The 23,912-nt window shown below is 34.5% G+C and overlaps 3 protein-coding genes across 4 annotated transcripts; 1 reads left to right on the forward strand and 2 right to left on the reverse strand.

The window, feature by feature from the left end:
* Positions 1-2,980: 2,980 nt before the first annotated feature.
* LOC145072736 (FAD-dependent oxidoreductase family protein) lies at positions 2,981-5,472 on the forward strand. Its single transcript, XM_079019202.1, has 2 exons — positions 2,981-3,133; positions 3,959-5,472. Exon 2 carries the CDS (start codon positions 4,010-4,012, stop codon positions 5,285-5,287), a length of 1,278 nt encoding a protein of 425 aa, XP_078875328.1. The 5' UTR covers positions 2,981-3,133; positions 3,959-4,009; the 3' UTR covers positions 5,288-5,472.
* A 1,944-nt stretch (positions 5,473-7,416) lies between these two features.
* Positions 7,417-16,735, reverse strand: LOC145073687 (protein HUA2-LIKE 3-like). 2 transcript variants are annotated; one of them, XM_079020201.1, is made up of 11 exons: positions 16,195-16,735; positions 15,663-15,739; positions 10,574-12,445; positions 9,935-10,448; positions 9,736-9,844; positions 9,539-9,651; positions 9,260-9,450; positions 8,637-9,189; positions 8,231-8,567; positions 7,947-8,105; positions 7,417-7,879 (listed from the first exon to the last, which is right to left on the reverse strand). In XM_079020201.1, exons 1-11 carry the CDS (start codon positions 16,315-16,317, stop codon positions 7,854-7,856), a joined length of 4,074 nt encoding a protein of 1,357 aa, XP_078876327.1. In that variant the 5' UTR covers positions 16,318-16,735; the 3' UTR covers positions 7,417-7,853. The 2 variants fall into 2 exon arrangements, with proteins under 2 accessions (XP_078876327.1, XP_078876326.1); XM_079020200.1 differs by having other exon boundaries at positions 8,231-9,189.
* Positions 16,736-18,584: 1,849 nt separating this feature from the next.
* LOC145075307 (oxysterol-binding protein-related protein 3A-like) lies at positions 18,585-22,504 on the reverse strand. Its single transcript, XM_079021597.1, has 5 exons — positions 22,388-22,504; positions 19,648-19,712; positions 19,125-19,269; positions 18,972-19,034; positions 18,585-18,821 (listed from the first exon to the last, which is right to left on the reverse strand). Exons 1-5 carry the CDS (start codon positions 22,502-22,504, stop codon positions 18,585-18,587), a joined length of 627 nt encoding a protein of 208 aa, XP_078877723.1.
* Positions 22,505-23,912: the final 1,408 nt, after the last annotated feature.

Genomic DNA, 23,912 nt, shown 5'->3' on the forward strand with positions numbered 1-23,912 from the left:
TGTATTTTTTTTTAAAAAAAAAACAAAACAAAACAAAACCGTAGGTTTCCATAATACCTACGGTTTTTTAAATTTTTTTTTTAAAAAAAATAACTAATAAACATTTTTTTTAAATAACTAATAAACATTTTTTTTAAAATAACTAATAAACATTTAAAAAAACAGTACTTTTTTGGACAAAATAGTAGATAAAACCCCAAATTAGTAGATAAAAAAAAAGTAGTTTTTTTCGCCAAAACCGTAGGTATTAGAGAGAAAACCATAGGTTATATATTACCTACGGTTTTGTATGTGAAAAATGAATTTTTTTATACAAAACGCGAAACAGTAGACGAAATGACGAAACAGTAGGCGAATCTCGAAACCTACGGTTTCGTGGGCTAATTTTGGCTAAAAATTGCTAATTACCCCCCTTAATTTGGCTAGATTAGTAATTACCCCAATAAAATATGATCAGCTCATAATTCTAAATTATAAAGATCACCAACTAATCAACTATTTTAATATAAAAAAACTAATATCATAATGATATTAAATTCAATGATATGTAATCAGACTAAAGTGAAGTGGAAGTTATTCAAATTTTCAACCATATAATTAATAAAATGCCTTCTATATATATGACAAAAAATCACCAACTTATCAACTAGTATCATATCATATCATATCATATCATATCATATCATATCATACTATATTATAAAGGAAACATTTTTCCTTTCACCACATTCATTTGAAACTCCCATAACTTTTCAATTTCTTTCTAATAATATTAATATAAGTTGGTTATTAATAAGGTTAAATAAATGTCAAACATAAAGTGTAATCATATATAAACTAAATTTCAATATTAAAATAATATCTTTACTTCTACTTATAGACTTATGTTTTTTAACTTTTAACATATTGTACTTAATTTATTAGTTTTAATATAGTGTTGAATGTAACCCATTATCATTTTAAAGATACAATTTTGAAACAATTTGTATAAAATACTTAAATTATTAATTTAAATATAACATTACAGGGTCAACTTAAATATAAATTTTAGTATAACTTAAACAACCCAAAAAATATTTTGTAAATAGTTAAAAGTGATAAATTGTAGCGTCTTTTTAATAATGGTTATAAGTTGGTTAATAAGATTAAATAAATATCAAACCTAAAGTGTAATCATAAATAAACAAAATTTCAATTTTAAAATAGTATATTTACTTCTACTTATAAAGTTATATCTTTAACTTTTAACATATTAAACTTAATTTATTAGATTTAAAATGTTGTTGTATGTAAACCATTATCAGTTTAAAGCTACAACTTTTGAATAGTTTGGACAAAATACTTAAATTATTAATTTAAATATAACATTACAGTGTCAACTTATATATAAATTTCAGTTCCACTTAAAAAAACCAAAGAATATATTGTAAATAGTTAAAAGTGATAAATTGTAGTGATAAATGCAAAAACTAAATTGTAATCTCAATTTAACTAGAATATTTCCTAAGATATTTTTTTCAATCGTTAAAAGTTTTCAAATAAGTAGCTTAAAATAAATTACAATAACAAAACTAAAAATAACTTTATATAAATGATTATATTGTTACCTTTAAAATCAAAAAACAATGTTTGATGTTTTAAATAATTATAATGATAGAAACTAAAATATTAAAAAAATTTAAAAATTAATTAACAATAACAACAACTATAAATAACATTAAACTATATATTATATTTAATTTTATTCATGTGTAACTTGCGGGTAGAAGTCATTCAAATGATTGAGATTATTTAATAGATATATATATTATCATATTATTAAAAACAATCAATATATTATATCAATTTAGTATCCGAATTATTATATCAACTTTAACAAAAACTTTATTGTTATATTTAAAGAAAACATATGTTTGTAAAGACTTCAACTATATATGTGTTTCTACGCAATGCGCGGGCATTCACCTAGTTTAATATAAAAAGATTTAAATATCATAATGATATTTAATGAGACTAAAGTGAAGTGAAAGTTATTCAAAATTCCAACCATATAACTAATAAAATGCAGATGAACAGATCCAAAACGAAGCAATTACCATGCAACCAAAAAATAATGAGACCTTTAAAATTAAAATATAGCTAAGAGCAACTGAGATCTAAAAGGAGGTGTTTATCATGGTTAAATAAAAGTTACATTTTAGACATCTATAACTTCATCAACAAAGAGAACGGCCTTAAAGAAGAGCGGAGCTTACTTGAATCTAATGATTCAGAACGCATCACCATCCATGGCCTTCCCCGCTAAGTCTACAACGTAATGCATCAAGTCATTTCCCATAAAGTCCATTAAGTCAATATCAAAAAGCACTGAATGGAGTTGTATAAGGTTCGGAGGTAGGGATGGCAAAAAGCCCCAGACCTAATGGGGAACCCGAAACTTGCACCCGTTTTGACTGGGGAATCCCCAGGTTGATCGGGGATGGGGAATACCCCAATAAAAAAGTGGGGATGGGGATGGGGATGAGGATACCCTTAATCCCCAACCCTAGACCCGCCCCCGACATATATTAATATATAAAAATAATACATAACATATATTTATAGTATATAGTTTATAATACATAAAATTTGATCTAAGTAACCTAACTCATTAGTAATTACTTGGTTGAAATTATAGTTTTTGCTTTTTCTTTTATCTAATTTAAACTCGTGTATAGAGTTTTTTCTAATGTAAAAGTTTGCATGTTAAAAGAGAAAAAGAAATCTTCGTTTCCCCGTTGGGGATCCCAGTCCCCTTTGGAGGTGGGGATGGGGGTTTATTTATATTCCCCGATGAGGATGAGAATTAGGGTCTCCTGTGTTTCCCGCCCCCGTTGCATCTCTATTAGGAGGATTTTTTTCATACAAGTAGCCCAATAAATTTTACACAAATAAGGCCCAAAAATAAAAAGCACCGAATGGAGTATGGAGTTGTATAAGGTTCAACTCTGAACCAAAGTCAGCGACCCTCTAACCCTCGCTCAGTCACTTCATCCTTCGCTGTTCGCTGGAGCACCTGTCCACCTCGGCACCTCCCAATCGGCAATCTGCAATCACCGCTGGCAGCTCCACCTCTCACCTCCGCGCTGATCAGGTATGTTCAGGGTTCTCTCTATTTCTCTCTTCTCTATTCTCCATCGGACCATCATCCCCATTCCACCAGTCCCTGATTAAGTTTAACTGATTTTTATCTTCAATTCTTCATAGTGAATTTCCAATTTTACTTGCTATACTCACTTACTTGCTTCAAATTACTGATTTTTATCTTCAATTCTTCATAATGAATATGACTGTCAAATTACTTGATTACCCAAAAATAAACCCAACAACTTGAAACACCAAACCCAGAACTTGTACACAAATCAAGCAAGATGCAATGTTTTAAACATGTACGCAAAACTCTAAAACCACATGTATAGTACGAGCAGCTAGAGAGAGAAAAGAAAAGAAAGAATAGAGAAGAGAGTGTGAGTGTGAGTGTGAGTGCGAGATGGCAGAAAAAGGAAACCAAGTATAATTTAGGATTGGCGGTTTCAGAAGAAGAAAAAGAGGGTTTTGATGAGAGTTGATGGTATCCTTTCATCCTTTGGGTGGTGAAAAGTAGTAAGCCAATAGGGCATCGGGGAACTCAGGGCTAGTGAGATATGGAAAATTGCAGCATACTCTTGGCTTTCATATTGACTGGTCTCCGTTTTTTTTTTTTACCAAATACTCTCCTATTTTCTGCATTCCATATAAATAAATTGATAAAGTTTTTGAGTTGGCAAAAATGTTATTATTCTAATAAAAATAAAAGAATAAAAAAAATGGAAGCTTAGATGACTTATGACTTTCTCGGCTGATGGTTTAAATAGATAGAGAACTTATGGTGGTAAAATTACTGAAAACATTGATTCGAAGTTTGTAATTCTTCTTGTAGGTATTTTTGGTGATTCCATTATTGTTTTCAAACGTCAAAATCTAGTAAAAAATGGAGAATTTGGGACGATTTGATGTGATTGTGATCGGAGCCGGCGTGATGGGGAGTTCAGCGGCATATCAAGCAGCTAAACGTGGTCAAAAAACTCTACTCCTTGAGCAATTCGACTTCCTACACTACCGTGGATCATCTCACGGCGAATCTCGAACAATCCGAGCAACTTACCCGGAATCTTACTATTCTCCAATGGTTGTTGAATCGGAGAAGTTGTGGAGAGAAGCAGAATCAGAAATCGGCTATAAAGTTTACTTCAAAACACAACAACTGGATTTAGGTCCGGTGGACAATAGTTCTCTCTGCGCTCTCATTGCCAATTGCAAAAAACACACGCTTAATCACCAAATTCTCGATCGTCATCGAGTGAAGGAACATTTCACCCGTAAGATTGAGTTTCCGGAAGATTGGATTGCGGTTGTGACGGAGCTTGGAGGTGTCCTGAAACCTACTAAAGCAGTTGCAATGTTTCAAACACTCGCAATCAAACATGGTGCAGTGCTTAAAGACAAGACGGAGATTGTCGATTTGGTGAGTGATAAGCATAACGGTGGCGTTCTGGTGAGTAGCAGATCGGGAGAACAGTTTTGGGGGAGGAAATGCGTGGTCACAGCGGGAGCTTGGGTGAGTAAGTTGATTCAAAAGGTAAGTAATGGTGGCATGGTTTTGCCGATACAGCCAGTGGAAACAGCTGTGTTTTATTGGAAGATCAAAGAGGGCCATGAACTTGATTACACCATAGAAGCAGGATTTCCATCATTTGCAAGCTATGGCGAGCCTTATATCTATGGAACACCGGCTTTGGAGTTCCCTGATCTGATCAAAGTTGCTGTTCATGGTGGGCGGGAATGTGATCCAGATAAGAGGACATGGTGGGCTGCTACAGGGTCAGAAGGGGCAACAATGGTTATCGGACATCTTAAAGAATGGATCAAATTAAGGTTTGGTGATGGAGTTGATTGGGAAGATGGGCCAGTGATTACTCAATCTTGCTTGTATTCCATGACACCAGATGAGGATTACATTATTGATTTTTTAGGAGGAGGGTTCAATGAGGATGTGGTGGTTGCCGGTGGTTTCTCCGGCCATGGATTCAAGATGGCTCCATTAGTTGGGAGGATACTGACGGATCTGGCCATCGGCGGGAAGGCGGCAGCAGAACAACTTGATGAAGACATCAAGCATTTTAAGCTTGGAAGATTTGAAGGCAACCCCAGAGGAAATGTGAAAGAGTTTGAAGACCAGGTTCGCCTTGCCTTAGGTAGGCAGTCTTAGAGGGTGTTGGTTATTGCTTATTTGAACTGCTTATTAGCTTATTCTGGTTGGGATATATGCACAAAACCAAAACCAATTATATATGTATATACATAAAAGCCCTTATATTATTTTTATGTTCAGAAAAACCATTATATTATTATTTATGTTTTAAATAAAACCAAATTGTAAACTTTTAAGAGAAATGACCGGTTATAAATATGATATGACATACATGCCCCTTATATTTCCTTGATTGTATGTGAAAACATATCAAAACCTACATTTATTTCGATTATTTTTGCTCTGTTGTGTTCTCCATATGGAATTATAAGATTGATTTTCCCTCCTTATCAAATTGTTTTTTATCATAATTAACATCAAATATCATATTAAAAAACATAAATGTAATCATCATATTTGTAGTCGTCAAATTCTCTTAAAACCCCATATTTTGGTCTTTTTCGACTGTTATCTATTAATATAAGGCCTTTTCTGAACATAAATATAATATAAGGGTTTTTGTGCATATCATGTATAATTAGTTGTGCTTTTTTGCATATAGTCCATTCCGGTTTGGTATCGGTAATAAGCTCTTTTTAGTGTTTGGATTGTAAAAAATTAAAACGGCTTATTCCAGTATGGTATCGGTAATAAGCAATTTTTCATAAGTTGTTTTATTTTAACTTATTGGAATATGCTTATTACGGATTAAACTCAAATTACATTTTTACCCCTGATTTAAAAAAAAAATCAATAATATATAAATGTCTTTTTCAGTAATTTCATACGTATAAGCAGAATTTATCAAACACTAAAAAACAACTTATCAAACCTATGAGCTTATTGAGTTTTGATATTGGATAAGCCAATCCAAACAATTTTTTTATAAACTCCCGGATAAGCTGATAAGAACTTTTGAAAATAAACATAAGTTGTTTTAAATAAGCAATCCCAAACACTCCTTAATTATCAAGTTTCTGCACAAAAAATAGCATCTTTTTAAAATTCATAAATGAATTGAAAATTTTGAACAAATATACATGGTGCATGATGTTGGTATTTACTATTTAGTAAGCGGGATCTCACACATTTAAATCCACATCCACATGGTCTCCTAACATGTTTGTTGACATTATATTACAATGCTAGTAGAATTGTGGGTTGCAAGCAAATAGTTTTGTTAGTTTTTGCTATAATTCACCTATCGTTTCTCAATTTCAACAGTATTGTCTTGCCAATAACCTACTTGTGTGAACTCGTAAAAAAACAATAGTAAAAAATTAGCCTAATCACCAAAATAGCCACCAAAAATGCATAGATGTCATTGCAAAATTGGCACAGTAAAGACCACCTACAAAACAACTATCGTTCTGAAAAGAAAAAAAAATGCAAACACGCAAATGCCAGCTACCAAACCATAGAAAAGACCAATTCTTCAAGAAAAGAAAACTCAATATTGTAATGAAAATGGTCTATATAGATTTCTACCACAAATAAATTTAAAATATATATATATTGTAGATGACATCCATGAAATTTAGAGAATATTGACACAACAAATTTCACTGTGGAAGATGACATCCATGAAATTTAGAGAATATTGACACAACAAATTTCACTGTGGAAGATGACATCCACGAAATTGGTGGCTATTATCATGATAAGACTTTTTTTTTACTTTTTTTTTTATTGTTTCTTGAATGATGGCTTATTAGTTATTTTCTCTTGATATAAAAGACAAGTATGTGTGGTCACTAAGGTCCCACCTAAAGGATTTGTAAGTTGTAACCCAGATGTGGATGAATTGTTAAGTCCCTGTTTAGATACCATGGTGCAAATCCGTAACAGATGTGATGTAAACCTTTGTTTCCCAATTCAAATATGTACATGAAACTTATTCCCATGTATATTGACTTAAAGCAAGAACACTTTTGACAATTTTTTTGTTTAAGTCGACACCAGAGAGAAACAAGTGATAAAATGGTAGAATTATAGGAGGCTTTGAGCTTCCTTACAGGTCGACCATTTAAATAAATGCCCCCTGAACATAAAACAAAGCACAAAGAAATATAAGGGTACTACTTGATCCCTCCAAGTTTGAGCTTGAACACATAGCACCTGAGATGAGAAACAAACCAACATCAAGGTGAAAAGAAGCAACAATTATATTTCAAATTTGAACCCAAGACATCTCCATAATGTACACCCAAGACCAAGTTCTAACTTTAGCCTGATTCCAAATAACTAACAACCAACGATTAAAAAAACATCACCAACATTTGGCTTAAACATGGAACCACAACATCTTGATAGCCCTCAAAGAACAAAACAGCAAAAAATCCAAAGATGACAGGATGTTGTAGACATCAAGAAATGTCAGTAGCTTTGGAGCCATCCTCAATATTGAAATATGTTCATGTACACTCTTGCATTATGCATCTTCTTCTTTTAGAATGGAAATGTTCTGTGCATTGTTTAATCAGCAATAGGGTCTTGCTTGATGATTGTTGTACAACTGTCATTCAAATGAAAATTTGGTCTCTTGTAGGTTAAAAGGAGTTCTAATGAGAGTATTTGACAAGGGTCATCGAGGTCTCCAAAAGTTAGGACCTGCAATAAAAGAAGACAAGTTTAGCATTTGTTTAAAACAAAATAAAATTCAACAAAGGGTAAGAACCTCTAGTTGCCATGGGAACTGGTGCTTCAGGGTATGGTCTATGATTTGCAGGTCGGACAGGATAATGCCAGGTGTTGGACATTGGTGGATCGCAAGGTGGACCTGCATACATATTTGGGGGATAATGTACTCCTCTAGGCCCATCAGGATGACATGGACCTGTTTGTTATACATATGATTAACAAAAATGATTAACTGTTAATGAGACTGGAACTGGATGGATGAACATGAAATGTGAAAAGAATAACTGAAGTATTATCTATATAAATCATGATGATCTTTACCAGAGAATGGAGGGGGTGGAAACCTCCAGCTGTCATCATGCACATGCTGCATTCTGTCATGATCGCTATGAAAGTTACCAGTATCTGTACCATTGACAAAATGAAACCTGCCAGGGTAGGAAGGAGGTGGAATCGACTGATCTGATTGGAAATATGAGAACTGTGATGACGGAGCAGGGTGAGGTGGCCTCAGATGCACATTATTATTGGTGGCTTGGACAGGTAAATTGCTGAAAGAAGAATTAGACGACTCTGGTGGTTGCATATCCATTCTGCCTTCAGGAGGATGATAATGAACTGACTGAGCAATCGACTGTTGTGGATCATCATTACCATTCTGCATTACATGTGTCAAATACCTAACTAAAGTACAAAGCAATTTGTAAAAAACAAGTTTCAAACTCACCTGATTAGCTACATAAACGTCCGGCAATGGAGGAGGGGGGGGAGGAGGAAGGGTGGCTGGAGGAGGGGGAGGCGGAGGTAAAGTGGCTAGAGGAGGAGGAGGAGGAGGAGGCGGTGGCGGCAGAGGAAGGGTGGGTGGTGGAGGCGGTGGAGGTGGCGGAAGGGAGGCTGGAGGGGGTGGAGGAGGAGAATTTGGCAGAGGTGGAGATGATGGAGGCAAGTCTCTGGGGAGTGGAGGGGCAAACAAGGGCAAATGCGGTGTAAGTTGATGATGTGGAAGGGATGGTTCCTGAAAGGTGATATTATTAGCAGTAGGGGCAGTTATGTCAGACTCACGAGAAGGGGCCACATCCTCCATTTCAAGCTCGCCATCAACATCCTCCAACACATGGGTATGCTTATCTGTGACCCCCACCCCATCATGCTCTTCAGATGTTTCATGGTTATGTTCAGGAGTAACAGCCTCAAAACCCTCCCCATCTGAATCGCTTCCTTCTTTTTCATCTTTCAGCATTGTTGGGATATCAAAACCAGATAGCTGTATGCTCGAATTACTAACCAAAAGGAAATATTTCAGATTCTTACTTTACCAAAACAAAAAAAAAAAAGGATAGAAAATCACACCTTCCGTACTCATCTACAAGCATACCCTCAACTTCCCTAATTGGGTCATCAAACGCCCTTTCATTCCTAAAGGGCCTGCGAGAAGAATTACTGATCCTAGAAGACATGTTGTTGAGGGAATCAAGCTCACGAATATGGTGACGGATCATCGGTTCTGGAAGAATCTTTCTTTCTTGCCACAGCTTCAGAACCTACCAAATAATGAACATATTTTAATTCTAATAACTCTTGCATACACGGTTTATGGCAAACATATATATAAAGACAAGACATACATACCTTTAAGCATTGCCTACGGTTTTCAAGAGCACTATTCCCTGGAGGAGCAGCAGCCAACAACAACCGTGGTAACACTGCTTGAATCGCAGAAGGATACAGACCACCCACATCACCTGAAACACAATCAATGTGCATCATTGATTCAAAAACACACAATAAATCTTATATTAACTAACAAGTGTGATTAAAAAACACACCTCTAAGCCCTCGAGAACATTGTGCAATAGAGTCCACAAGGAAGAACAAGTCCACCCTTTTGTGTAAACTTGGTTCAGCTTCCAAACTGCGTGCAATAGTCTCCACCACCTACATTCCATATGTTATTATATATTATATAAATAAATAATACATGGTAAGAAAGTTATAAAGAGATAGCTAAATGACTAGTAAAATTACCTTGACAGCTATGCCGAATTTTGCACAGTCGATAGCAATGCGTGTGGCTCGGTCAATGCTTTTCTTTGTCCGTGTTAGTGCCCCAATACTGGCTTCAAAGGAAGTGAGAGCAGCATTTGCTTCTGACATAGTGCTCCATTTGCCGGTTTGCTTTTGTTGTTTATCATTGTATAAATGCACAGCTGCAGGACTAGAACAGCCACTGTTTTCAAGGAAATTACTATTATCTGAAGTGGATATGTTGTTGCAAATTGAAGTAGTAGTAGTATTGGGTGGAGAGGCTCGTGCAGTTGAGTCAAACGCATCATCATTCGGATGAGGAGGAGAAGATGTCAGGGTACCTGACACGTTTTTATCGCTCAAGCTATCTTCATTGTTAACAGAGTTTGAATGGGAGAGTTCGAGTGCGGGACCCGTCTGGTCAACTGTCTTCAAAGCTTCTTTCTCGGTGGTCAAAGATGGAGATTCATCTACTTCCATGTTTGATTCTTTAACTCCTTCCCCATCTTCCAGTCTAAAACAAAACATCATTTCAACTATCAAGTTAATAAAAAATATATATATATATATATATATATATATATATATATATATATATATATCCATCACAACAGAAAACAGCCAACATAGCCTACTTACATTGCATTGTCATCTTCTTCAAATGGATGTTCTTGTTCTACCATATTGCAGCTTTTCTGGGGAGACACAGGCAGCACCAAATTAACATGTGAAACCACACTCACCCCAGAAACATCTGATGGGTCTTTCTTGCTAGGTTCAGTCATCTCCAAAGTTACCATCTCACATTCATTTTTAGACTCAACAAGGGTATCATTGCATTCAGAAACAGATTCTCTCTTCTCAATAGCATCTGACAAAGGTTCTGGGCTTTTCACGACATCAGTTGATTCAACGGTTTCAGTACAAGAAGTCAACACGACAGAATCTTTACAATCAGCAATTTCCACTGGCTTTTCGTCTTTCAAAATCCCATTTGCTGGGCTAGAAGGTTGACTACAGGTGTTGTTGACCTCATCAATCGACTTATTCTGTTCAACTTCTGGAGCTAAATTGGTACAAGCCTGAGAATCACCATTGCTGAGAGGTTTCTCCTTTTCTACTTCACACTCATCTGTTTCTTTCGAGCAGTCTCTTGGTGAAAGAGATCCATTAATAATGGTTTTCATGGTAGAAGGTCCTCCATTAGAAACTTGCTCATCTTCAGCAACATTAGCAGACATAGCTTCAAGAGCACGATGAAGTCGCTTAGAAGGAGGTAAAGCAGCTTCACCATCAGCCAGGCAACCAAAATGCTTATTCTTGTTAGCTTCCCATAGTGGAGGCTTGCTATTGCTATTGCTATTGCTAACACTACAATTATTCAATGCAAAAGATTGCTCTACTTCTTCCCTACCACCCGAAGAGTTCCCCTCTGCAGACATATCTTCGGCATCACTTGAAACCACACAGTTATTTGCAGGTTCTGAAAGTTTATCTATTTTGATTGCAGTTTCAACCTCTTCTGTATTAGATAATGTTCGACCCATACGGACCCTTGCCCTTTTCACTAGTGGCAAATGTTCATCACCATCTTCCTTGGAATACTTCACAGCAGATTTTTCAGAATCAATGTTAAGAGCCTCAATGGCAGAGCCCGATTGCTTGTCAATTCTATCAGGAAACTCGGTTGTAACGGTGATGACCCGTTTTCTACTGGGCTTTCTTTTCTTCTTGACAATGACAGAATTAGTCTGGAATTCAAGCGTCTGACTCAACTGCACGTCTTCCATGACATGATCCTCCTGTTCCGTAAGCTTATAACCAGACTGTACACAGTTTCCCTCGTTAAAACTCTTGGTGTCAGAATCAGCAGTGACAATTTCAGAACCATTTTCTTCGGGGCTTGCATTTGATACAAGAGGTAAATCTTTATCCGGTGAACCAGGTGATGTCCTCACCCTTTTCGTCCTCCTTTGTGGTATGCTGGATAAATTACCATTACTCATCACCACATCTTCTGTGAGGTTTGGAAATCTGCAAGCATCTGTTCTTGCAGATCTCCGTGCGGATGGCACCCTTCCATGGATCCCTGAGGTCTGAGTACCAGAATATTTCTTTCTCGAGTATGTGGTGGGCACAGGTGCTTTTGTGGCCTCCGAATTACCAATAGCCTCAGACACTTTGACCTCTGTGTGATGAACAGTAGCAGCATCACCCTCACACGTAGTGCCATTAGGTTTTGAAGAATCTGCTACTCTTGTGTTTGAATCAATGGTAGGTGTGACAGCCTCATTCTTAGAATTAGCAACACATTCTTCTGATTTGACACCATTTGTTGGAACGGTTGTATTAACATCATCAACTTGGACCTGTTTTTTGAGCTCCTCATAGCTATCGATTATCTCTCTTACAGCACGAACAAAATCAGCACCTTTACCATGACGTTTGCTTAATAGAGAGTCTTTCTTCTCTTCAGTAAAAGCTTCAACATCGGCTGGATTGCAGAATGCTCTGCATAGAGAGGTATACTTGGACCAATTAGATTTGTAATACACGGTTATCTCTTTGTTCATTTTCATAGATCTTAAACTCTTTCCATGTTAACTCACAGACAACAAACATTGTCGCCATAATCAACAAGTGTGCAACAAAGCCTATGACTGTAACGAATTATAGAATGGGTGTGTTTTGACATATTTTAAACTCTAGAGCAACCATTGTATGATAATATAGATACGCCTGCCAATCATTCACATAAATGTGTGCTTATCTATCAACATAAATGCATTTGTCAAATAGTAATTTAACCCCAGATTTGATGTTAAATAATGATAATTGTAAGACTAGTTCTGGCTGAAAGTTGTACTTGTACATACTACAAAAGATTAGCTCAAAAAAACAGTTGTTACAACAAAGATAGGCTTAAGAAAAAGAAACACAGTTGATCCAAAAAAAAAATTTCAGCACAGCCTAATTAGACTAATCAGTACATCAAGTCCCCGCAGTGAACTATTTAATGAAATTCACATATTAAAAAATAACTAATTCATTGAGCTGGATAAAGAGTGATCAGCAGGTGTCAAAATACACCACCTCATCTCCTCGTAAAACTGGTAAGTCGTTATAGGAAGAAAATGATCTTATAATGAACCAATTACATTAGACAGATTCACACATTAAACATCCATCATAAATAGATGCAAAAATATTCATCAGGTTGGTGTGCCTTCTTATGATGAATATACACCAGCAATTACTTTTGACCGCTAAAGTTGAACTTGAAGGAATTTCATAGTTCATGTAATTGAGTGAACATAAAGATAAACGAACATCAAGGATCCTATAACAAATTTGGTGTTGACAATTGAGAATCTATTATTTCAGTTGAGCACCATAAAGTACCCCCAAAGAAAAGAGCAGCTCCAGGTGTTGCTACTTGTCATGAGATGAAAAGTGCATCATGTCAATTGTCATATTGCACCCTTATCGTTATCTAATGAAATTCCTTAATTCGATAAAACAACTACAGCAATAAAAAGATTAGGTGATAGCATACTAGACATGAAAAGATAACAACACACAAAAATGTTAGGTTGTGAATGGCCTGATTGTCTTTCTTCTTATTAAGCATGGTCTAGAGTAATTAGTAAATGAAAATCGTTGTTTGTACTGTATGTTGAATGACAATGAATGACCATTATATCATCCATAGAGCTAAATGAAAATAAATGACCATTAATTCACTATCAGATAGTAGTCGGTCTAGGGGTAGCTTTGGCTCCAGCTCCAGAAAGAATAAACAATGATATGTCTAACTTATAATTCTAAATGATAAAAAAGCACCAACTTATCATCTATTTTACTAAAAAAGATATAAAATATCATAATGATATAAACTCAATTATATTTAATCAGATTAAAGTGAAGTGGAAGTTATTCAAATTTCCAACCATATAACCAATAAAATGCAGAAAAACAGATCCACAACTAAACAATTATCATGTAACTAACAAATATTGAGACCTAAAAAACAACAATACAACTAAAAAAACTGAGATAAACAAAAAAAAGTGTTTATCATGTTCAAATAAGAGTTACATTTTAGAAATCTATAACTTCATCGACACATTGGGTAGCTTATATGAATCTAATGTTTGGAAAGGGAAAGCATGAAAAAGTTGGGAGTTAATTCAACCATCCATGGCCTTCCCGGCTTAGTCTACGACTTATTGCATCAAGTCATCCCCCGCAAAGTCTATTAAGTCAATATCAAAAGTCATGAATGGAGTTGTACAAGGTTCAATTAATACTCATGTTTCTCACCTCAAAAATATCCCAACATGGTTATCCAAAACTTATAGTGATGCTCTCTATCTCACACAAGGCCACTCAAGACAACTTTAAGGGCACATGCTACTGATGAAAGACAATGTGTCTAGCCTCAAGAATCAATATGGTATACCTTAGTTGAATAGATGGTTCCCAATCTCCAGTGGAAACTCATAGGCTTTCTAATTGAAGTTAAGACAGTTTTTATGGACATTGAAGTTATAATAATATTGAGGGAGATGAATATGTGCAGGATAAAGTCAAGGAAGAGTTAGCAGATCTGCAGATGAGGTCCCAATTATTATAGTTAGTACAAGTGTTTTATAGATTTTAGTGTAAAATCATAGATAATACAAGTTTCAACACCCCTTCACGAATTTTCTAGATGTACTCCTAAACATGCGTGCATCAAGACGAGGATATATGTATCTGTGTCTATAGCCGTAAACGTATTATAGTTGACCAATATGAATAACAATTGTCAATACATCCTATGGAAGATCTAGTCCCCACAAGTCGGATCTTTTCTTGGATTTCAAATATACCAGAACGGAAATTACATACCACATATACAGGTTAAGATCCTATAAATTTGTATTCCCTTGTGGTTCCTTCAAAAGTCAAAGAAAGTATGAGTAATGGCTGAAACTGGGTTGATTAATTTGGTTGAGAATGTAAAACTAATTACTGCCTAGTATGTACTACAGATTTGATACTGTTAATATGATCATAGTTATTGGATATGCTAAATACTATCAAATTAGTATTACCATGTTTAGTGCAAACATCTCAATGGCACACTAAGAGTGAAGTCAAAAGATCCCAATTTGAAAAAGTCACCATAGTGAAAACATAGTGTCTATAATAAGCAAACAAAAAAAAAACATTTTAAGCATCAATGAATTCAAACATCAATATATTAGCTAGTACAGCAACTCACTCAAATCAGTCAACATCTGTCCTAAAATTAGCATCTTTTGCCTAAAAAAAGAGATCAGAGAACAAGGCGAATTGTAGCATCATAAAACAATGAATCCCAAAATCTAAGACAAAATGGAAAAAACACAAAAGAGCTCAATAATGAGCTGAAGATCTGCTCAACTCTCTAATAAATGGACTATGTAGAACAAACCTAAAAAAGCATTTATGGTGGATAATTATTTTGTGGTCTATTCTTAAGACAATCAAGCATCATCAACATGTCATTTCACATTATTTGTGAGTTGTGACACATGTTGTGTGAAAACCAGTCTGAGCTACTAAAAATGTATTAGATGATCTCACCCACCCCCTAAAGTACCTAAATGATGACTTTGTGGCAATGATACATATTTATAAGAGACAAATCATAACTAAGATAAACATCAACACTAGATCTAAAACAGCAAAAGGTACTCACATTTGTTGGGTTCCAAAGAAGAAGACTAGAACTTTCTTCCAATCAGTAGAATACCCCCACTTCTCCGGCTCACTAACCTGCCACCACCATATAGATTTATATAGTAAGCACATGCTCCATACTGCCTATGCTTTCCGTCCATAAAAGCATACAGTGAGCAAATTATAAGAAACCAGAATTTAAATTTACAGATATTCTTTCTACAAAGCACTGCTATATATTCGGTTACAAAATAGCTGGTCTTGATTTTGCTTTGTTACAAACTAATGTTATTAGGTTCTCAGATACAATCAAAACACGTGGTTTGAATGAAAGAAGTACAAAAGAAAACCAGGTACAAACGGGCAACTATCACCCAAACAAAATAAAGAATGGTCAACATAGCAAATATATGAAAGCATATCAATAAAGGCTCAAACTTGGTGTGAATCTTTCAACAACTCAGATCAGTCTAACAAACCCTAAGTTAATATTAGAACAATTGACATCAACTCTACAAGATTCCTAAAATAAAAGAAATCGAAAAACCTACCGTAGCAGGCCAAGCAGGGAACCCTTTCACCTTGGCAAGAACAAGATCGCCGACCTTCCACTGCCGACAAGCAGCGGCGGCTGCGGCGGCTTTACTGGCACCTTTTCTCCGACTCGGCGCCATACAAACACGAGAAAAGAAACCTACTTTCCCAATAAATCAAATAAAAACCATACGATGTTACGAAATCAAGAACAATAAACTAATCGACTAATCTTCCACTGTAACGGCTGCAGAATCGCCCGCCGCTAAGTAAGCGGCTTCGAACTCCCTAGGGTTTTCTAACAACCTAATAACGAAACTGTATACAGGCATTGAACGATCAATCGGCAGGCAAAATAAGGGTTCAACACTGAATTTGTAAACAAGAACCCAACTTTTGAAGGTAAATTGTGATTATCAGAGACGATAAGTGATCAAGAACACGAAAAATCCTGTTTTGATTATCACTGTGTGTCAAAAAAAAATGAAACCCTAAAATTCCAAAGGGGGAGAGAGGGGCTTTGTGTGGGTTCTGTGGAAGAGGGGGATTCACATACGGAAAGAAACAGATATGAATTTGGTTTAAAGAAGGGGGTTACGCTACTATGCGCCAGGAGTGCGTAGGTTTGGGGAATAGAAGAGATGCGTGGCTTTGGCTAACGTGAGCGATATGGGTATGGATACTGGTGCAAGCAGCACGTGGCCTACCGACTCGTCATCGGTCATCCATCATGATGGACTGCTGATAAAGTGCGCAGTCCGCGAATATTGGCGTGGGCCTGAAAACTATTGTGAGCTTGCTTATGATAATAGGCTTAACTTTAGGGCCTATATTTATGATCTCAAACGGGAAAAATGTCCACAAGATCTCTATAAATTTTGGACCTTCGCTAAACCACAAAATTTTGTTCATGTTTATTCACCAATCAAAGATCATAGATATGGTAAAAAAAATGTTATCATATCGATTCTTGTGATGCCATTTTACTTTAATTGATTTAAGTCGTTGATTGTAACGTTATAAATGGTAATTAAAAACATTCATAATTGTGTCTCTTTTTTTTCAAATAGTTATTGTTATTATTATTAATATTACATCCTATCCTAATAAATAAGTATTTTTATTCACAAGTGTCATTTTTTAAGGCTCCTCCAATCGATGTTTCCCGCTCATAATTTCACAAACTGATATACCTATTTTGCCTTTTTACTCATTAAACTACGTTAAATTTGGCCTTGATTTGGTTCTGATTTTCTACAATCTCTTTTTAAATGGAAAATGCATTCTTATCGGTTCTAGAGCTTCTATATGTTCATTGGTACCCCTCAGTTACAGTCTATCTACCCAGATTTCGCTTTCTTGCTTTTGGAAACCGAATCAATTTTTAAAATTGACAAATCCTTTTTATCAAAAAATGTTCTTCTAAAAATGCAAAACCCGTCAAAAGCGAAGCAGTCGACAAAAACAATGACAAAATCGTTTCTCAAAATCCACCTTGCATTGCAAATCGTTTTCTCAAAATCCATGTTAAGTGTTCATCAATCCTCATTCCATGTACATCTATTTAATGAATTTGTTTATTGTGAATATAAAGTATAAAGCGTGTGTAGCAAATTGAAAACTCCTCTCGCTTTAGACATCATCGCTATATAGTTTTCAAGATACGTATTGCCTTATTATTCAATCTTATTTGTCTATTAAATCTCAATATCATTGTAGTTTATTAGTATATAATTGATTCTTTCAATAAGTATTTAGCTTTTGTATGCACGTAAAGTGTTCGATGAAATGCACACGCAATTTTTTTATTTTTTATTTTTTTTTCTTTTTTAAAATTAAGGGAAGCAGGTATTCCACTCCATAAAGGAATCTATATTCTTGATTGCAATTATGATATTTTGGCTTGATAATATTTGTCATTGGGTTCAATGTGTGTATATCTATGTGTACAGGTGTGTGTGCTTGTGGATGTATGTTTGTGCTTTGGTAACTTTCTATTTACACCTAATCACACAAATTTATATTTATTACATTTATAATATGACTGATATGTTAGGAATCTCTTATGATAATATCATCCCCATTTGAAACATATGTCAACATCTAATTGAGTTGAATAAGATATCTATTATAAGGATTAAATATATAGCAAAAGCTTCATAACTACTAACAATTTCTTTCATCTACTACTTGTGACACAAACATTTAATACAAATACAATCTTACCAAGACACAAATCCACCAAAACTTTCAACAGCTTACGTACATATATAGATAGAGGGGGAGCGAGTGTGTATGTATGATGATCAAACAAAACACCCAAAACAAATCTACTACTTAAAAAAAGAAAAAAAAACATTTTATGTCAAAGTTAGAGAGAGAGAGAGAGAGAGAGAGTTATGATGAGTTAATCAGTTCGCAACTGCCATGGATTGAACTTTGTATTGGCAATTGTAACATCTTGAACACTACTTGACTTATCAGCTTCAGCTCTGTGTTTAGAGTATCTCCCATTCTGTTCATAGATCTCCAAATCCCCCCATGGTGTAGGGGCAATTTGGTTCGTCATGTCAAACCATTTTGGCACAAATTCTTTCCCTTTTGTTTCGCTTATTCTCTTTTCAACCCTCTTTTCTCTTCCAGGCTTTCCAACCAAAAACAAAAAAACAAAAAATTAATGTCATATTTTCAACATTTTGGAGGGCATTTACGTCTTTTGCACTTACATGTTTTTTTCTGAACCAACTTTTGACATGTCACCCATATATGAATCTAAAATATTAAACCTGTTTACTTTATGTGCAAAATGTGTGTATTGAAATTTATCATCTACTGAAGCCTCAGCAACTTTCCAAACCTTCAAAACATTATTATAATTATAATTATTAATATTGAATAAATTACCAGTAAAAATTAACATATATGAATCTAAAATATTGAAACCTACCAGTGTGAGTTCAGTGTTTGGGAGAGGTTCCCTTTTAGAATCACAAGGCTGATAACTCATCGATTCATTCCATTTTCCTGTCATTAATATTTTAGGCTCTTCATGTGAATTGTATACATATTCATCCACTTCATAACGTCCAACACTTCACAAACAAAAAAAATATAAAAAAAAAAGTAAATTTATATAATGTAAAAAAAAAAAATGAAGTTTAGTTTGTGTGTTTAAAATTGAAATTTATATAATTAAAAAAATCATTATGTTTCTTAAAAATATGATAGCAATATACCCAAGGTTCTAAATAACGTAAGACGTTACTTGGCGACAATGTCAAGCCTCAAGCTTTTCCAAGCCTTGGCAAGCCATGTCGTTTGTAAGGCGTGACTTAAAGTGACAATTTTGTATATAATTCATATTTTTATATGTATTTTCAACTATTATTTATTTTTATATACATATATAAGTCAAAACGGCGTTTTGGTAAAGCTTGGCGGCACATAAAAGTCTTGAAGTCATGGCGCACCATGGCGGAGCCATGACGAGCTTTTTAGAACCTTGAATATACCCTGATAGTTTTGTGTCAAAACTCTGCTTATTTGTACCCCTAGATGTTTATGTTTATACATGAGGAAGAAGAGTACGTTATTGTTCGTTTTGGTTGCAGGCCTCTGCAGGACAAGTAACAAGAGTAGTCCGGTACTTCCAAAATGTTCCTTATTAGGACACTTTACTTCGGAAATCTATTCATATAGCACTATACTTTTGATTTTTATCTTATTAGGACATTATACATTGATTGTTAAACATAAATCTATTCATATGATTATTGAAGACTATGAAGGCGATGACGAGGACGATGAGGGCGATGACGAGGATGATGATTCCGAGTGATGTATTTTGGTTTATTTAAAATTAGGATATTAATTATGTTTTCTATGTTGTGGGTTGTTTGATTTTTTGTTTGTGTTTTTTTTTTACACTAAAAAGTGATGTAACTTTTGCTTTATGGAGCCATATGGTTATTGTGGAAAGAACAAATCATTATAGACTTCACTCTTTATAAATCTACTTTTATGATTTTAGGTACCAAAGTAAAAGGGATAAAGGTAGAGAGGCCAACTACCAACTTTAAATTTTATAAGCTTAAATATGAGTTTTTTTTTTTTGAACCGGCAAATCTAATCTACTTCTAAGCTAACAACACCTATTCCACCTATGTCCACGACGAGACTTGAACTCTCGACCTCAGATAGGGAGGGCACCACCTGATACCGCTGGGCTACAAGCCAAAATATGATATTATTAATGTTTGACCTACCCTATTGTTCATACTAAACTTTATGAATAAAAGATATGTAAATATAATTATAAAGGCTATATAGTTTGGTTGTATAAAAAAAGAATAATCCGGTTAATATTTCTTTTTGCCAAATTATTTAACTTAGTTATGAATATGTTTAATGCTTATAGTGAAATTACTATTCAAGAATGGACTTTGTGTATTGTTGTGTACTTCTCAATGGAAAAAAAAGTCTAATCACATTTATTATTAAAAATTTGTGGTTCAAGTGTCTAGTGCACAATCATAAACTAACAAAACATTACATTACCATACTATTTGATTTTAAGCAAAACAATGTTGTCTTCGTTCGTGGTTGATTATTTATGTTTTTTCCCTTAATTTTCTTAACTTTGTATTTTATTATACAACATAATCATTTTATTATTAATCTACACAAAACGAACATTGTTCATATCTTCAAAACATATTTCAAAATTAATTTAAATTAACAATTATAACTGTTTGTCAATGTCTTATTAATTATAATGTCTACTGATGGTTCGAATTTATATTGAATTATACAAAATCATGATTTTATCAAATATTTACGGATACAAAGTGTCGATCGGATAGTCCAACCAGTGTATATATTAAATCTAACTAATTAGTAAAAACTTACACACAAAACATCTACTTTTGTAAATTAATAAAATTTTACAAATAATTGATTAACCATTACGATTTGAAATTATCGTTAGTGTTTTATATTTTTCACCCGTGGTTTCCACGGGTATTAACCTAGTTACATGAATACATACCTTAGTGGCTAGGCAAATGGATCCATTTATGGTCCTCATCATCATTTTCATCTTCATTTCCCTTTTTTTATTAGACTTGGCACGATGGTATTATATATTGGTAGAAAAGACGGTTTGTTGATTTTGAAGACATGTACGAAAAATAAAAATGAACCCCTCAATATAATTTTTGTATAAACAAAAAAAAAATTGGTGAATTGACATGAGGGAAAAAAGTCAATTAAATTGAAAAAAAAGGGGGCAATTGCAAATTTAAGGTTACCAGGTTAAATTTGTAACTTTTGAAAACTCTCCATAATTGGGGTAGATTGTAAAAATTGAATCATAAATAAAAGGTTGAAAGTGTAACTTGAAGTAAATAATGACCTCCTAATCTCACCATATTAGTATTCCTTATGAAGCCCCAAAAAAATTAAAAAAAATGTTTTCAGCCAACCAATTGAACAACATCATTATATGTTAACCTTTGAATAAAACTATATATATATATATATATATATATATATATATATATATATATATATATATATATATATATATCATGTTTCCCAATTCCCAATGTGTAAATTTTTATATTAATTAATTTGTGATTTAGGCAGGTTCACAGTGTGAGCAGTGGGACTGGTCACCACATAACAATTAATAAAAATCAGGACACGATTGAGCTGAATGGAAAAACCCCTAATTTTCAGCCTTTTAACCATACTTAAAGGCACTAACGCTCATGGTTGCCTCATGTAACATCATGTTTTTAGTGTTAAAAGTTTTGGACTTTTTAGTAAAACTAAAACTTTTCTTAAATGAAAATAAAATAAATTGAAATGAAATGAATATTTTAGAACAATAGCAATAATAACTTTGTCATTAATTTAAATAAATATATGATAGAAAATTTGGCATTAAATAAGACTTTTGTAAAAAGTGAACCAATAGTGTCAACTTAAAGAAACTTGTGTTGACCCGATAATTTGACCAAATAAGCATCCCAAACTAGGTTTGCTTAAGTTATGGTGTAGAAGGGCCAATTGTAGACTAAAGATAATTTTATTAAGCTTTTAGTCGGGTTGGGGACCAGTAATGAAAGGGATTCGGAATGAGGGAATAAAACTGTCAAGTTTGACAAACTTGTGGGACACGTCGCATACGTGTCCTCTGTTGCATACCTGATTCCTTTTAACGTCATTCGTTTCCCATTTTCTCACTAATTCATCCCCCTTTCTTCTACACTCAATTTCAGCTTCCCTTCCACCTCTATGACCGATTTTCTTCTCATAATCCATAGTGTTTTGATGGTTGGAACTCATGAATGAAGCCTTGGTCATTCTTTTTCAAGGTCTTGCATCTAAATGTATATTTCTTCCTATTCCCCCCTCCCCCAAGCCGAATTAGGGTTTTATTGAACTACAAATATGAAATTCTTGCTCAATTTATGGTTGTTATATAAGTTTAATGTTATGGTTTCAATCCTTAATCCATCTCCAAGCTCCAACCAACAAATGGTTGTGAGATTTGTGAATTTGAATGTTGATTCATGGGTTTTCAAACCCTAAACCCTCAAATCTGAAATTATGTACCAAGCAATGATATGAGCTTGAATTTGTTATTGGATTGTCTATGTTCTTTCAAATCGATGACTCATTTGTTAAATCATGACTAATAGTGAGATTTCTAGGGTTTGATTCAAGTTTAGCTTCCATGTAATGAACTTGGTATTTTCAAAACCTAATTGTTCTAAATCAAGATTTATGGTTTTAAACAATGATATGAGTTTGATATTATGCTTATATTATGTATTTATATTCTAATCTAAGATTCACTTGACAATCATTGTCAAATGGTGAGATTATAAAGTTTAGAATAAAACCATACTTTAAATTAGGGGTTTCAACTTTGTTGATTATGGAATTATGTTCTAAGTTTGAGTTCCTACATTTGAACCTATCCTCGTGTCTAGTTTTGGTATTATATCATATTTTAATGATTCGCATATAAATCTATTCATCTTGTGTCATAAATGGTGTTTTAATTGTGTAACACCAAGTTCCAGGTAAGCATCACTTTTGAGTTTGTCAATTTAAGTCTTAAAGGATGAATTTTGTTGGCCAGGACGTGAGCATGGGTGTGTCACGACGTGGTGGAGCCAAGTAAAATGTGCATCTCATTGGTGTAACGCCTTGTTCTGAATCGATTCCTAATTCGAAGTTGTGGGCCGAAGATCGATCATTATAAGGATTAGGGCCTTTAAAAGGTGATATTTAGGCCCATTTGGGTGCGAGTGATGTATTGAAGTGATCTGGGTGTTCGGTTTGTGTTTTGGAGTCTAGGGGTATTTCGGTAAAGTGTCAGTTCGGGCTTTTTTGGAAATTGGATTTTTGTTCGAAGGGTCTTAAGGATGGTATGAGTTGATATAAGTGCAGGGCTTCTCGTTACCTTTTCGTGGATATAAGGATCGTCGGAAACGGTTGTATAACGAAGAAGTTATGGCCTTCAGAAGTTTGGTGGTTTTAAGGTTTAGTCGGGTACGCAGGGCGTACACAAAGGGTATGCGGGGCGTACTGGTGAAAAGAGCAGTATGCGGGGCATACCTTGGCGTACGATAGGCGTACCGACCAGGATGGTTGTGGGTGCTCTTCATAATACATTGGGCGTACTCCAATTAGGCTCAGACCCTATTTTAGGGTCTTGGAC

This window comes from Lactuca serriola, chromosome 9, assembly GCF_051521515.1.
Source record: "Lactuca serriola cultivar US96UC23 chromosome 9, Lser_US96UC23_V15, whole genome shotgun sequence".
Taxonomy (NCBI): Eukaryota; Viridiplantae; Streptophyta; class Magnoliopsida; order Asterales; family Asteraceae; genus Lactuca; species Lactuca serriola.